Source organism: Pelodiscus sinensis, chromosome 16, assembly GCF_052426305.1.
Source record: "Pelodiscus sinensis isolate ZL-2025 chromosome 16, ASM5242630v1, whole genome shotgun sequence".
In the NCBI taxonomy this organism is placed as follows: domain Eukaryota; kingdom Metazoa; phylum Chordata; order Testudines; family Trionychidae; genus Pelodiscus; species Pelodiscus sinensis.
Genome location: NC_143067.1, coordinates 27,508,356 through 27,525,683, shown reverse-complemented (window position 1 = coordinate 27,525,683; position 17,328 = coordinate 27,508,356). Strand labels below are relative to the sequence as shown.

The 17,328-nt window shown below is 41.0% G+C and overlaps 1 protein-coding gene across 3 annotated transcripts in view; it reads left to right on the top strand.

Moving 5' to 3' along the window:
* Window positions 1-9,713, top strand: part of PWWP2A (PWWP domain containing 2A) — a 31,888-nt gene extending 22,175 nt beyond the window's left edge. For all 3 annotated transcript variants that reach the window (XM_075900201.2, XM_089769532.1, XM_025178496.3), the window contains one exon: window positions 6,859-9,713. In XM_075900201.2, the coding sequence (XP_075756316.2) occupies window positions 6,859-8,551 (1,693 nt within the window). In that variant the 3' untranslated portion in view covers window positions 8,552-9,713. The remainder of the gene's footprint in view (window positions 1-6,858) is intronic.
* The last annotated feature ends 7,615 nt before the right edge of the window (window positions 9,714-17,328 follow it).

Genomic DNA, 17,328 nt, shown 5'->3' with positions numbered 1-17,328 from the left:
ATCTCCATAGCTCTTTTTTGCTCTCTTCTCTGCTTGAAGTGTTCAAGTGACACAACACATCTTTGACCAGTTCTTCCCTTGTTTACTGTGGTTTTTCCTTAGTTAATGGAGTCTGTCTACTGGCAAGTGTGTATGACTTCTCGAGGCCTGGCTTTGAAAAGTAACCATTAACAATAGAGTGACTGTATTATTCATGATAAAGATTGTAACATTTCATGAACATGTGCACCTCTGAACAAAACTGATCATTTTTCTTGTGATCCTAGAAGCAAACACAGACCTTTTCGAGCCCCTCTGATCATGGTGAGTTTTAAATGTGAGGATAAAAGGGGGAATAAGTGTTGTGCATGGGTCCTCAAGAAAGTACAGTCTGGGCTTGTACAGCAGCTGAACATTGAAACAATTTGTAATGATCCTACACTTGTCCACAGGCTGAGAGCACTCTGGCTGATACATCCTTGCTGAAGGTTAACAGGCAAAGCTGGGATCTACTTCTGCATGTGAGTGGGAGGCACTTGCTCCTAATGCAGCCAAACTCTGTGCCACTGTGGTTTCGGCAGCAGAGTATGAGGAGTGGTTTGGGAGTGTCATACCATAGCAGTGGGGAAATGGCAGTTCTGCCATGGAATCTTCATGAGGAAATTAAGTTCATCAAAAAAAGCTTCAACACTCCCAGCAGGATTCTATTGATAACTGTGCATATGTCGATGCTCTGTTTGGACATAATGCAGACCCAGGCAGGGATTAGCCAGCTCACAAGACAATCTCCCTGTGGGGGGCACGCTGCAAGAGCAACATCCCAAGCTGCTGTCTGCCCCTCCCTCACCTCCCTGCAACAGCAACTTACCACCCCACGCTACTGCCACCCCCACATCGCTGGCTAATTGCCATTGTGTCCCCCCGCTAGACTAAAATAATGTCCCGCATAGCCTCTGCCCTCCCTCTCTCCCTCAGCTGCACTAGAGCTTCTTATTGCCCTGGACCGCGATGCCCCCCACTCTCAGGCTACATTAGAGCAACTTTGTACCCCGTGTGGCTGCCAACCAGACTGCCCCACCTGCACAACAACATACCCAGCGTCTCTTCCCTATCCTTCATGCTGCATGTTGAGTTGCTGAGATCCCTCACAAACAATGGGACTTGAGAACAATTCCTCATTGCTTGGCGCACTGGTTGCCACTAGACTGACCCTAACCCCTTTGTCTGCTTCCACCTCTTCATCAGTAACTTCTGTCTCCGGGACAAGTGTTTATGACTCCGTGCCATGAGAAGCATCCACATTCTTGAGTGTGGATGTGAGGACCGCATCCAGTTCCTTTATACGAATGGCATTTTTGGGGTGTAGCACCATATCTGTTTGCCTCCTTCACCTTCTGGTCCACCTGCCAGAGTTCCTTTATCTTGGCTCTGCATTGCAAGGTGCTCGCTCATATTGCTTCTCAGACAGGTCTTGAGAAATGTGACTGTACGTGTCCCAGTTCCTGTGGGTCACTCTCAGCTGTGGTTGCACTGATTCTTCACCCCACATACACTAAGATCCAAAAGCTCTGCATTGCTCCAAACAGGAGAGAGTTTTGAGCGATGGCCACCTCTGGTTCCCGAGAAGATGCAGTGAGCCAGGAGCATGAATATGCAATGAGCCAGACACCAGGAAATGGATTTAGGGGTTTGCAGGTAGGAGGGGCACATTTTACCTGTTTGTGGCTGAATAGCAGCAGAGTTCAAAGAGCTGGCCAGAGTGGCTAATTGGGCATTGTGGGAAACATGCTGTGGGTCAATAAACAACAAAAAGACTACTGAGTCAATAAACAACAAAAAGACTACTGTAGTATACACTACATGACTGTCAACAGTAAAGGCAAAGGGAGAGACAAAAGTCTTGTGTAGAGGTATAAGTTTTTGTCACCAAAACTGGGTGCTTTTGTCGCGTCGCAATGTGAACGCTCTGGGTTTTGTTGCCAAAAAATGTTTTTTGGGGATGACAACTTGTAAGTGTAGACAAGGCCTGAGAAATCCTGTTATCACAAAGGCTGTGAGGTAAAAATTGGGAACTTCTTGCTTGAGGGACAGACTTGGAGGTTTTGGTCTTGTTTGTTGAGATTTAACATTAAAATCTGCAAGAACCGACCCTGGTGGAAATGACCTTCCCCATGACTCAGAGTTCATAGGAAGGATGCTGGTTCAACCGTAGCAAGTCTGGGTCCAGCCAGCTGAAAGGGCTACAAGACAGACCCCAAACATCTACAGTAATGTAGGACAGAGAGAACGCAAAGGGTTTGTTATGCATTTTCCAATATCTTTAAACACTTTTTAAAATATAATTTAATAGAAAGCTTATCTAGGGTTTTTAGTTGTTGTTATCAAGAGTACAGCCATCTTGTCCTTTTAAATTGTCCTTGTTGTGTGGCAGCTAATGTCCTACTTTACCTTAAGGTTAACTTCTTGGATTAATAGCTATAGTATGCATTTAAAAAAAAAAAAAAAAAAGTTCTGATATTTCAATCTAATACATGAAAAAAGTATGGCAGAAATTAGTTTCCTGATAGCAGTGCTGATGTAATGACCTCCATTTTAAGGATTGTGAATTTAATGGTTAGTTGACATTTTAAATATGTTCTTAATTTATTCACAACAAAGTTACATTTTAACTCTAAGCCTCAACAGCACCAGACTCTGTAATGTAAGTGTTCTTTGAACCGATAAATATAATGGGTCATTTGATGGACCTTTTAAGGCAGAAGCTTCAGATTTAATAGTCCCCAGTGAATTTATGCAAGTGTCCTTCTAAATTAATGGAAAATCATCTAAACTTTAGATTTTAAGCAGGTAGAGGCCCCTGAACTGAATTTCCAAGGGAAGATGGTTCATTTTGTGGGGAAGGAAAGAACACAACTACTCATTGGCATGTGTAGAGGTGCACTGTAGTGTTTACGTTGTTAGGTAAGGTTGAACAGAACAGTAGCAGATACAAAACACTGACATATTGAGTAAGTTTTTGGGTGTTCACTTGAAGTACTGTTTTGGAAACTGAACTCCACTGATTTGGTTCCTGTTTCTCCATTATTTATGGTCTACAGCTGGGAGGATTGACTGTCTGTGTGAGTTTGAATGGAGTGCATTCATTTCAGCTATGTGTTAGGTTTTGTCAGGTCTGTTCCCCATTCTGGCACTTCAAGAGTAGAAGGTGGGGGCCCGCAAAGTCTTTAAATATACCTTACCACTACAGGATCTGGTTACAGAAACTTCCCCAGAGTCACAGATTCAGTGGTTGGTTTGTTTGGGGTTTTTTTTTGGGGGGGGGGAGGTGAAATCACCATCAAGTGATTCCACCCCCCCCCCTCCAAAACCAGGGGCAAACACATGAATTATCCCTCAAGGGTGTCACATGCTCTTGACCCAAAAGAGCTTGGAAAAAAAATAAGAGAAAAAAACAGCTGCAATCTCTGGTAACTGACCACCCAGTCTGAGGCAGGCAAATATACACACAGACCCCTGTTACTCTCCAGTACACAATAATCAAATCATCACCTTAAAGTGATTTTTTTATTACACAAAACAAAAGTATAACAAAAGATATACTTGATAAAGTATAACAAAAGATATACTTGATAAAGCATTCTTGGTTGCTAGATCGACAAGGAGTCCTGTGGCACCTTATAGACTAACAGATTTATTGGAGCATAAGCTTTCGTGGGCAAAGACCCACTTTGCAGGTGCATGTAGTGGAAATTTCCAGAGGCAGGTATAAATGTGCAGGCCAGAATAAGGCTAGAGATAACGAGTTTAATTCAGTCAGGATGAGGCCTACTTCTAGCAGTTGATCTGGAGGTGTGAACGCCAAGAGAGGAGAAACTGCTTTTGTAGTTGGCTAGCCATTCAGTCTTTGTCTAACCCTAAACTGATGGTGTCAAATTTGCAGATGAACTGTAGCTCAGCAGTTTCTCTTCGAAGTCTGGTCACACCCTCCCTGACTGAATTAACCTCTTTATCTCTAGCCTTATTCTGGTCTGCATATTTATACCTGCCTCTGGAAATTTCCACTACATGCATCTGACAAAGTGGGTCTTCGCCCACGAAAGCTAATGCTTCAATACATCTGTTAGTATATAAGGTGCCACAGGACTCCTTGCTGCTTTTGCAGCTCCAGACTAACATGGCTACCCCTCTGATACTTGGTTGCTAGATGTTACAGAGCACCTAAGGAAAACAAATTAAAACACAGGGAAAAATCTCTGGGAACAATTCTTAGATGGTAAACGGGGAAGGGGAAGCATAGATTCATACAGGGCAGTCCAGTCCAAACCAAACCACAAAATAAAGAAAAATAACCTGGGCGTGACTAAATTAACTTTTTTCCCTTTATTTATTCACAATCTTCCCTTGGTTCAGTCCACTTCCATGCCTCTAATTCATTGGAGGCATGGTAGTTCTGTCTGGGGTTACACAGAATGATTTCTCTCAACTCCTGGTTTAACTCTCCCACACAAAAGAAGCAGGCAAGGTATCTATATCCAATTCATATTTCAGCGCACTCTCTGGTTTCGTTCATCTGCCTTTCCTTCCCCACCAACACCCTTGCTAGCTACCTGAGTTTAATCCCTTAATCACCGGGTGCTGGTCAGCACTCCTCCTGTGTGTTATGGGTTTACTTTGTAACATCTCTTTTACCACACTTAATCAATATGCAGTAGAGTAAATAGGTAAAAACTTATGCTAACAATGTAAAGAATCTTTTAGCATGTACAACACCTTATTTCATAATAAAGCAGCAAGTAATACAAGGCCTAACAGGCATTTGTTCCAATAGCCTGTTTCGTGCAACAGTATGAAGCATTCAGCATACTTGAATTTAGTTAAGTGTCACTGGACTGTAAATACCAAACTTCATTTAGTGTAATTATGCTCTTAGTTTGTGTTGAAAAGAGAGGTTCAGCCACCACTAATGCATGCTGTTTGACAGCCTCTTGTCTATGAGCTTGTATTAACAGCAATGGTTATCTCAAGTGAATTCTCTGTGCGGTTGCACTAGCCTCTAGTGAGTTGTAAGGATCTGTTGATCCCCACTGCACTTGAGCTTCAAACCATATCCCTTATGTTTAAAATATAACTTGTGTTTAAAATACCACTTGAGTTAGTAATCTTTTGTGTGAATGGGAGTCAAGTTAGGGGCAAAACTTGTTATATCTTAAGCCATTGGCTCTCAAAGTATGAGGTCCACAACCATCTTGCATGTGGGCCATGAGCTTGGGGCTCACCCTACACCCCTGCAGCAGGGAGTTCACACTGGTGCTCCATCCCCACGGTGTGCTCTCTCCTTCCCCTGCAAGGTTGGAGCACCAGTACTGGCTTCCCATTCCGGGAGGGGGAGGGGGAGGAAGCCTCTCAGGTCCTATCCAGCTCATAGGAGCAGGAAGCAACTCTGTTCACTGCTGCTTCCCTTCCTTTGTCTGGGGAAATGGCAGCACAGGAAACAGCTTGCCTGGAGGCTTTCCCTGGTGCTCACATTAGCCAGAATCGTGGCTAAAAGGAGCAGCAGGTTGCATGGAGCCAGGTAAGTGCCCCACTTATCCCTCTCCTGCCAAGATCTTGCTTCCCCATCTGCACTCCTAGACCTTCCCGAACTCCAACCCATTCTGTCATCATGGGTGGTTGGCTGGTGGTCCGCAGAAAGGTCTGCATTGATCAGGGTGGGTCCTGGGCCAGAAAGGTTGAGAACCACTGCTTTAAGCTGTTGTGTAGTGAAGACTGGCTATGTACTGTTTGATATTTAAAATGTAAACATAAATAGAAAAGGTTTCAACCTTACAAGAATTAATTTTCTTTAGGGATAATTGAAAGTGGGTAGATGGTTTATGAAATTTATTGATCAAGTACTGTTCTTAAGGAAAACTTGCATGAAACACAAAGATTATCACTTACATTTTTTGTTTTATTGAATACTCTTAAAACCTATTGAATCTGCTTTGGGAGGACTTTTTAAAAAGCTAAAAGTTCTAAATATTTTTGCATTGAAAAAAGTGCTTACAGGAATTATGTTCCTCACTTGGATGAGCATAAAATGTAATTTGTGCTGACTTCTTGGAGAGAGAAATCCACTCTCTTCTGAAATTAGCAATCTCTCAGCATTAATTTTCTATGTATTTACAAAGTAGTACTTGGAATCTTGAAAACTGCCACTAGTAGCTAAACACATTACAGTACTCCAAACACTTAAACTAGTGGTGAGCAACCTGTGGCCCATATATAGAAACCCTATGGGCCACAAGACATTTTCTCTACAATTGCCCATGTGCAGGTTTATCAGTTTCTGCTAGCTTCTATCTGTGTATTTTTCCCCCCTACCAGTATTACTAAAGTGGTACACACATAAAGTAAGGGCACTTTAAGGGAAATGCATGCTGATTGCATATGCTGATTGCATACGTTGACTGTAAGAGCCGTGTGCATTCTCTGTATTCAATCAAAGCCCTGGTTCTTTGTGGCCTACGAGACCTGGGCAATAGCAGACAAAATGAGCATGGTTGCCAGAGGTGGTTTCCACCTGCATAGTTCTTTTTCTCTACAGATATGACTAAAGTAAAACTCATGTAAAGCAAGGGCATGTGAAATGGGATGTGTGCTAATTGCATACAATCAACGGTGTAAGTCATGTGTTCCCTCTGCATCCAATTAAAGCACTGCTATGGTTCAGTAACCCACTGAGATAAGGAGGGCCACTCATACGGCCCACTCACTAGCCTCGGTTGCCCATTACTGATCTGGACAGATGGCTAAAATGTGCATGGGCATCTTGTAAAAAAAGTTTGTGTAGTAAATAATGAAGATACTTCAAATTCTTTCTTACTTTTTTTTTTAAAGGTTTGGACCTCATGGAATCCCTGTGACCATATTTCCTAAACGGGAGTACAAGGATAAACCTGAAGCCATGCAGCTCCAAAGTAAACCATTCCAAGATGACACCCAGTTTAAGTGTGAAGCCAGTGGTGCAGTCCCTGATGACTCCTCTTCTCCCATTCAGCCATCAGAACCTAGCCTCGCTAAAAGCCTGTGGACTTCTAAACCACCTCCCCTCTTCCATGAGGGAGCGCCATATCCTCCCCCTTTGTTTATCAGGGACACATATAACCAAGCAATACCTCAGCCTCCGCCCCGAAAAATTAAGCGGCCCAAGCGGAAAATGTACAGGGAGGAACCCACTTCTATTATGAATGCTATCAAATTACGACCCAGGCAGGTCTTGTGTGACAAATGTAAAAACAGTGTTGTTGCAGAAAAAAAAGAAATTAAAAAAAGTGGCAATGCAAGTGACTGCTCAAAATATGAGGATCATAAAAAACGAAGGAATGAGAGTGTAACTACTGTGAATAAAAAACTTAAAACTGACCATAAAGTAGATGGAAAAAGCCAAAATGAAAGCCAGAAAAGAAATGCTGTGGTCAAAGTTTCACATGTTGCCCATAGCAGAAGCAAAGTAGTTAAAGTTTCTGCCCAAGCAAACACTTCAAAAGCTCAGTTAAATACTAAAAAAGTTCTCCAGAGCAAAAACATGGATCATGCAAAAGCTCGGGAAGTTTTGAAAATGGCCAAAGAGAAGGCACACAAGAAACAGAGTGCAACTTCCACTTCCAAAAATGCACATTCAAAGGTCCACTTCACGCGGCGTCTTCAGAACACCAGCTCAGGTTCCCTCCCACCCCGATTGCGTTTAAAACCCCAAAGGTACCGTAATGAAGAAAACGACTCATCTCTCAAGACAGGACTTGAGAAAATACGGAGTGGCAAGATGGCAACTAAGCCCCAGTCTCGTTGCTCCTCCACCCGCTCAGCAGGTGAGGCCCCATCAGAAAATAAGAGCCCTCCAAAAGGCCCTGAAGAGGCCAGCAGTGAGGTTCAGGACACAAGTGAAGTGCATGTAACTGTTGATCAGGATGAACATCAGACATTGGGCAAGAGAGGCAGCAAAGGCAATATAACAGTTTACATGACCCTTAATCAAAAGAAATCTGACTCTTCCAGTGCATCAGTGTGTAGTAGTGATAGCACAGATGATTTGAAATCCACCAATTCTGAGTGTAGTTCTACTGAAAGCTTTGATTTTCCTCCAGGCAGCATGCATGCACCTTCTTCCTCCTCCTCCTCTTCCTCCTCTTCAAAGGAAGAGAAAAAGCTCAGTAATTCCTTGAAAATGAAAGTCTTTTCCAAAAACGTCTCTAAATGTGTCACACCAGATGGCAGGACCATATGTGTAGGGGACATTGTTTGGGCCAAGATTTATGGCTTCCCTTGGTGGCCAGCCCGTATTCTCACTATAACTGTGAGCCGGAAAGATAATGGCCTTTTAGTCCGACAGGAGGCCCGCATTTCGTGGTTTGGGTCTCCAACAACATCTTTTCTTGCTCTTTCACAACTATCCCCCTTTTTAGAAAACTTTCAGTCGCGCTTTAATAAGAAGAGAAAGGGCCTTTACCGGAAGGCCATCACAGAGGCAGCTAAGGCTGCTAAGCAGCTGACTCCCGAAGTTCGGGCCCTGCTGACACAGTTTGAAACGTGAATGTGGAAAGTAAGGTAGGCAAGAATTTGAAGGCTCCTCAAAATTTATAGCCTAGTTAGAGAGCTACCATGAAGGACTTGGCCAATTCAAAATATTGCACTCAGTTGGCTGCTCTTTTTATATTAAAATTGTTTTGATTTGTAGCAGTTTCTTAAAAAGTTAAACTAAACATATTGAAAATGCAATTAAAATGAATCTAAAGTGAAAACTTTCAGTATTTTTCAAGTGAGTATCATTTTTTTTAAATTAAACTCCTCAAATATCCCATGCATAGGAGCCATAGCCTCAGCTGAAAGGCAGTTTATTTGCAGGGAATTTTTAGTAGTTTCTAGCTGGTATATACCTAGTCACTATGTGGCAAAGGGTAATAAACAAGGGATGGAAGTAATAGCTGTGACCTTGGTGGCCCAACAGAGGAAGTGCAGAAACTTAAGCCCTGTTTAGGTTGGCCTTCAAACCTTGTTTCAAAACTTCTGCATTAAGTAGCTTCTATATATAGCTGCTCAGTACGAGTTGGGCCAAAGTGAGTTCAAACCACGTTTAAAAAACATGCTTGGTTCCATCAACACTGACCAATTTAAATCATGTTGGAAACCAATTTAACAAAACCCTTTAAACAGAATTTAAAGGCCAGATTAAACAGGGTCTTGTTGACCACTTTTTTTCCCCAAACACTCAGCCTTTCTATGCACAATGGGGGCACAAGTACTACACTTCAGGATCTGACAAGGTGAGGGGGATGGGATGCCTGTTGCCCAAAGGCAAAGCTGAAAAATTACTCAGTATTTTGGGATCAAGGGCTGTTAATGCTGCATAGGTGTGAATCGTAACTTCCTGTCTTTCTTCCACTGAAAAATCTTCCAGGCCTCTTGTCTGGGAGTTTAGAGCAAGAGAGGTTTTGTTTGAATGTGTAAATAATTGATTGCTAAAATTAGTCAGATTTTCTTCTGACTTATTGTTCCTAAATTCTTAGGATACGTCCTAGTAAATTACACTTTGTGAATTGTCAGATGTGTAATTGTTGCATTTTGGATGTATCTAACTTCATTTTTTTAACATTTCCGTTTTAAGGTATCTGTTTGCAGGTCAGAAAATGAGAATATGTAATTGTGTAATGCTCTGAAATGTACAAAAACTGTAAATAAAATTGACTAAATCTGAATTACTTGTGTGTGTTTCTCAAAAAGCTTTGAAAAAATTTTAGGTGTTAGTTTTTTGTGTACATGATATTTAGAGACACACCCTTTAAAATGTAAATTCTTTCTCATTCAGCATTTTTAAAAAGCTCATTTGCTGTAAAGTACTACTGGTCTATACTTAGGTTTCCAATTTTGAGACTTAAGCATTCATCTGTTTCCCCCTAAACTGGCTTTTGTCTTAGGTAAAGCTAGTCAAATTATTTCTCATAAATTCAGTTTCATAGATTTTGAATACAGACAGACAATATGACTTGTACAGTAGGGAAATGTTTCAATCACCATTTTTCCAGCTGTCAAAACCTAATCAAACCCAATCTCCACTGTTCTTAGCTACACTTGTATGTCTGTTGCTCAGTATTGGGCACTTTCATGCATCTGAGTTACATTTTTCTTCCTAGTTTTGGTCAATACCTGACCATTGAGTTAGTCTTTTTTCCCTGTTCCAGCTTTGTACGATCCTGTGAAGAATTTGGCTGTCTTCATTCCAGAACAATTCCAATCCCTAGTTTTTCCATTTGCCCATCTAAGCAAAGCAGACATAAGGAATACAAATTTAAATATAAATTGAGTGTAGTTAAATTAAATAGTGTTAAGTTTAAGGACTGAACCAATTAATCTATATTGATACCGTTTTAGAAGATTAATATGCTGCCTTGCAACTAACAAGTCAGTTGATTCCCAGAACAATGAGTTTCTTCCAACCTTATTCAGTTACACTATCTGGTTCATGTAACTATTGAATATCTAGTGTGTTTAAAAAAAACAAACCGCCCAGAGACAAGTACATATGCTTGTCCAAATTGTTTTGTCTCAGCTTTCCTGAGGATCTTGCTGCAATCTGTGTGTTAGATGCTAATTGACTTTCCAACTATACTAGGTTTTTTCCAAAACAAATGAATTCCAAGAGGCCAGTCAATGCTTTTTGAATGTGATAAACACACAATGAAAATTTTCATAATGTGAAATCCTGTTTCACTCTTCTATTTATATATTCTGTCCTGCAAACAGAAACAATTATAGTATTTCAGTAAATAAGCCTTACCTTGATTTAAAGAAGCTGTTTTCAGAGGCCAAAATTTACACAATGTTTATGTGTGTAGAGCAGATTGCTATCTAGTTATCAGGCAGCTCAAAATGAACTGATCCCACATAAGTCATGTGATGTTCTGAACCAAACACCTGAGGCAGAATATTTGTTCAACTTGCTGCAACTTTTTAAAATATTTAGAACTTTTGGCTAGTATCATAAGAGAAGCATAGTAGTAGTGTATATAGTCAATTTGCTCAAAGACTGTTCAGTGAGATAGGAAAGAAACAATCTATTTCGAATTTTAAGTTCACAAGAACTTGTGCGTGTGTTATGTAACATCTGGTGGTCATGACGCACACTCCCGGGTGAATTACTCTCCTAATACAGACCACACAAATCTTGTGCATGTAATATCAAGAACAAAAACTACTTTCTAATCTAGTACTTGGTCTCATAACACCTGTCTGTTATTTGCACCACACCAATATAAGTTGTCTAAAATGATTGCTTAGGTGTACTTCTGATTTTCACCAATTTAAAAAAAAAATCAAACTATAGACAGCTGCAGCTGTATCACATGTCACCTGTCCATGGGGACTATTAATTGATTGAAAAAAATTAGGTTAATCCAATGCCCCCTGCTCTGTAACTGCCAGATACTTTTTTAGTATGTTCACCTGATCCCAGTGGATGTTTCCACTGTAAATACAGGCTGTTCTGTACTCTTGGTTTTCAGTACATTCACAATCTCCATCTCTATAATTTTAGATTTTTTTTAATGACCTACAAATAACTGATGGCAGGTGCATTTGGTTTTACAGTGGTAATTGGTACATCTTGTGTAATTAGGCTGTGTAACTGGTGGAATCCTAGAATGATAGATGGGATTGCAAGGATCATCTAGTCAATCCTGCCAAGAATCAGGGTTGGTTGTGTCTAAACCATGGAAGACATGGCCATCTAGCCTCCTTTTCAAAACCTCCAGCAAAAGAGCTTCCTCTACCTCTAAGTAGTCTTTACTTTGTCCTACTGCTAGATTTAAGCTAAATCTGCTATGCTGTATTTAAACCCATTGCCTCTTGTCCCGTGACGAGAGAACAACTTTGCTCCATCTTTGTCAGCCTTTCAAGTATTTGAAGAGACCACTATCCTGCCTCCTCCTTCAGTCTCCTCTTTTCCAAAGTAAACACATCCAGTTCCTTCAGCCTTTACTAGTGTGTCTTGCATTCTGTCCCTTTGATCATTTTTGTTGCTGATGTATGGATCCTTTCCAATATCTCCACATCCTTTCTATGCATTGGTGACCAAAACTGGACACAGTACTCCAGCTGAGGCCTAACTAGGTGAAAATGTACTATTTGATAAATTATGAAGGAAAGAATTATGCTGCTGTAAAGGGCAGTGATGATTTGACTAACTCACTGCCATCCTAAGAGAATGCATCATAATCAGTGGATTATGGAGTTGCAGCTCTTCCATTCTTTTTCAGTACATCTGTTTTCTCACTTAAAATAATTTGGGTAGATAATAGGTGGTTGTGAGCCATGAGTGTGGATACAAAACATAACTGTACTTTGAGTAAAGTCCTCTAAAGTTAAGCAAGAAGCATCAGATGTGAAGGGGAGAAAATATAATCCCAATAAATCCCTGTATATACCATTTTCTGAGAGGTTTTAAGTAAAATTATGGTAATTTCTCTAAAGATGAAATCAAATGTGAATATTGTTTGCATTTTTTGTGGAGCAGACTTCCCCAGAAAATTATAAACAAATGTGTAAGAACTACTTTAATTTAATCTCTTTGAGGTATAACTGTCAATACATAAATCAACATTTAAACTGGATCATGAGATTTGCCTCTCCACAGATATTATTTAGAAGACATCACTTGGTGCTTTTTAGCTTCTAATACAGGCAGTCCCCGAGTTACGCGGATCCGACTTACGTTGGATCCGCAGTTACGAACGGGGCACTTCCTCTCCCTGGTCTCGAGCAGACCAGGGAGAGGAAGCAAAGTGGCGGCGGAACGCGCGGCCAGCTGACAGCCCAGACGCGTCTGGGCTGTCAGCTGGCCGCGCGCTCCGCTCTGCTCCCCCCCCCCCTGCAGACCAGGGGGAGCGGAGCGGAGCAGAGCAGAGCAGAGCGGCGCGGCGGAACGCGCAGCCAGCTGACAGCCCAGACGTGTCTGGGCTGTCAGCTGGCCGCGCGTTCTGCCGCTCTGCTCTGCTCTGCTCCGCTCCGCTCCGCTCTGCTCTGCTCCCCCTCCCCCTGGTCTGTAACTTTAAAAAGGAATAGTCCTGTGGTATCTTAGAGACTAACTAAAATATATAGTATGAGTTTTGGTGTGTAAGACCTACTTCAGATGAATTGGAGTGGAAATAACAGAACCCAAGATATACATGATAAAGTGGGTCTTACCCACCAAAGCTCATACTGTGTATTTTTGAAAGTCTCTAAGGGCATGTCAAGTAGGAAATTATTTTGAAATAATTATTTCAAAATAAGTTCCCAAAATAACTATTTCAAAGTAGCGTCCACACTATGGGGAAGCCACAAAATTAGTCTGAGGCAGGCTCCCTCAATATGGATGAGCTACTTTGACTTAGAAGCACTGAGAGTAATTACTTTGAATGATTCTGGGGAGTAGTTATTTTGAAATAGCAGCAGTGAAGCGTCCACACTAATGCTATTTTGAAATAACTATTTCAAAATTAGTTATTCCTTGTGGAAAGCAGGAGTTATTTTTCAATAACCAGCCCATTATTTTGAAATAATGGCTTGGTAATGTGGATGCTCTGCTTGTGTAGATTAGGGCTAAGGTGCCATAGGACTACTTCTTGGAAGGAGTGGTTTCTTTGGAAATAGTTTGTTACATCACCATAAGTGCTACTGTGCACATTGCTGGCAGCAGGAGAGCTTCTCACCAACATAGCTTATACTGCTCTTGGATTTGTTTTTTTTGTTTGTTTGTTTGTTTTTTAATGCCAACAGAAGAACTCCTTTTGACACAAAACATCTTCACCAGATGAACTGCAGCAGTAGCAGTACAGGTGCAATTCTGTATGTGTAGACATGGCCTATGGTAACAAACACCTTATTCATCTATATAGGCTACCCATGTCATTGGTTGGTGTGTGCTGGGGGAGAGATGATACTGCAGGGTTGAAACTTCCCATTCTGTGCAGGTGGAATCTGGATGTTGATTTTTCTCCTTCAACCCCCTAGTCTGAAGATTATGGTCCCTAATGAGCTCTTGGGGTAGCCCAGTTCTTGTAGGTTGATCTAGCTCTTAGGGAGCAAAGTCAAGTCCTGCTCCTGCATTATCAGTAACAGATTCTGCAACTGGAATGTAGTTGGTGACACGTGAACTAAAATCCATCTTACTATCCCACCTTTATTTGCTTTGCAGATGTGTAAAACAGAGAAGACTGATTTATTCTGATACAGCACAAATCTATTGAGTAAGAAGCTGCCATTTTACAGTGGTGCTAGAACAGTTTTTAGGGTGGAGTGCTGAGCCTTCCCTAAGCTCTTTTATCCCTGTCTGTGCCTCTGGCAAGAAGCAGTTGGCAGGACCCTTGCTAATGGGGGCTCCCAGGCAGAGCTTGTGGCTGGGAGTCTGGTGCAGAGCTATGCTAGGCACAATGCCAGGGGGTGCTGCAGCACCTTCCCCACACACCCTACTTCCCACGCTTATGCAATTTTATGTTATACCTTTTTTGACTCTAATCCTACGTCTACACTGCAGGCTTTTGCTGGCACAAAGTATGCTAATGAAGTGCTCATTAGCATTTGTCTCTCTGTCACTTGCATATTTCTGCCAATGCTTTTTGAGCAAAAACAAGCAGTGTAGATGGGCCCATTTTGCACAAAAAACCCACCTTTTGTGCTAGATCCCTTATGCCTCAAAAAAGCAAGCATACAGGATCTTGCGCAAAAGGTTTGGGGTTTTTTTGTGCAGAACAGACCGATCTACACTGCTTGTTTTTGCACAAAAACCTCTTGTGCAAAAAGCATAGGAAGAGGTATGCAAATGACAATGTGACAAATGCTAGTGAGCGCTTCATTAGCATACTTTCTGCTGGCAAAAGCCTGCAGTGTAAACATAGCCTCATTGGGCCTAAAGCTTTTGCTGGGCTCTAGAAAAGATATTTATACTTTATAGCTGGGATTTGATTACGGCCTTTCCACATTTCAAAATTGTAGATGAGTCAGTCATCTTCAGAGGAACTAAACTGAAGGTGTCTAAAGTGTTAGCTTGAGACTAAGCTAAGGGGTAATGATAGCTTTGCTTAGGTATGATCAAACTGCAGCTTCCAAGCCACATTTCACAATTAAAGTGTAGCTCATGAAGCCTGTCATATCCCTCCCACCATTCTCCACATACCACAGTTGGGAATGGGGCGGAAGCATCAAGCCCCAGCAGGTGTCTCCTGTAGGACTGAAGTCCCAAGACCCAGTTACTGCAGAGCAGAAGCCTGGTCAAGCGCGTCCAGCTCTAGAATTTCTGAAGATTATCATATGCAACTCATAAGGTCAATAAATTTGGCCTCTCCTGCAGACTTAGCTGCTTTGTGCTTCTGTCAAAAATTGAAGAAATACTTTTTAAAAACCAGTAGAAAGTAAAGCAGAAACTGTATCTTCAGCTTGTACTGGCATCTATGGCTAAGTCTACACAGCAGCACAATTTTGGATACCAGAGGTATCCCAAAATAGCTGTCCCATATCTTAACAGTGCGCCCGTTATTTCAAAATATAAAGAGCTTGCTATTCCAACATCCCTGTAAACCTCGTTCCACAAGGAGTAAGGGACGTTTTGGAATAGTAGGTTATTTCAAAATTTAGCACTCTGTAGACAGCGTCAAATGACAAAATAAGCTATTTCAAAATTGACTTGAAATAAGTTATGCAATTTGCATAGCTCAAATTACATAGTTTATTTTGAGCTATGGATGCAGTGTGGACGCACCTTATGGGAATAAGCACTTCAAGGAACATTAAATAATATGCAATTCTTTATGCTCTTTTTGAGGCTAAAACTCATTTCAGCATTGATATTAATAAGATAGGACATGTTTTTCTAAAACACCCAGCACTAAAATTAACCTTACGTTTTAATTCATTTTAATCAATGAATGAATACAAACTAGTAACATAATTTGTCTTAGTGATCTCTCTGACTGACTAGGATCCTGGGTTTAATACCTTCCAGAGATTTAGATTTGGTTGGTTTAGAATGTATAACTTTTCAAATAATTACTTTTCACAGGAAGATAAATGTGTGCAGCAATTTTCATTCTTCCAGAGCTAGACCTTTTGCTGATGTATTGAAACAATCTGATCCATCAGGGATATCCATGAAACCTTAATTTACAGGAGACTGGCAAATTAAAGAAAAAAATCATTTTACTGTTTTTATGCACTAAGGAGATTCCTACTTTGTCTCCTGTGGGAAAAGTTATTTTCTCTCCTTTTTTATTAGAAATTATAGGGCATATTTTTGCTTGAGGATTTCTTGGTAGGTTTTGAATTCTAACATCAGAATAGTCTGAAGCATAAACAATTGTAAGGAGAAGATATTTTCCTTCAAATTGATTGGTGGGGTTGATAACTTTCATTTAACTGTGATCGCTGGAACAGGGGAGGAAAGCTTAGTAACCAAGGGCTGAGGAACCTCCCACTTCAGTCCTGTAGTTCTCCACTAAGTCAACAAGAAAACAAGAGAGACAAAACTTGATATGAAAAACTACAGCAATAAAAAGTTTCATGCCATTTTGTACACAAAAAGGAGGGGCAAAGGGCACAAACACATTTACTTTCTTTGGAGGCTACCTTTAAGAATGAAAATAAAAAAGGCTGGGCTAGTGCTTCCTTGTAGGCTGCAATATTATGCTAGTGATATTTCACTAGGATTTTCAAAGATGTTAAAGGGAATTGTGTCTACATCTGGTTAAAATACAATGAAAGTTGGTCATCTAACTTTGACTCCCTGGAAAATCCAGGTTTATATTTTTAATTGTTAGTTAGTTTCAGATGATGTCACAGAGCCAGCTTTACTATGTATTAGAAATTCTTCCTTCCCTGTGTTGTGTATGCCAACTGATGTAAAATAAGAAAAATAATCTGTTGGTTGGTTAGCTGACAATTTAGTTAAAATCACATTTTTTAAGATTGGCTATTGCATTCCTCTCCCCTCCCCCTTACCCCGCCCCAGCCTGAGTCTTTTTTTATAGTACATTAATTGGAGAATAAAGTCTAATTCCAAAAGCTAGTTAAAAGGTACCAGTAGGTGCTTACAAACTAGTAACAGCGATACAGAGTGTACTCCTTCTCCTGGGCTGTGGTTTTATGTGTAGCAAAACTTTATAATTTGATCTCTGGGGATGTTTACACTAGGGATGTTACATTTAGTTTAATCAACTAATCGACTAGTCAATGGATTTTCCATTGATAAGTGGGAGGAGCCACAGGGGGGTTAACTCCTGCCCAGGAGCTAACCCCCTGCCTCTCTGCCTCCTGCTAAAGCGCAGCAGGAGGGACCCAGCATGA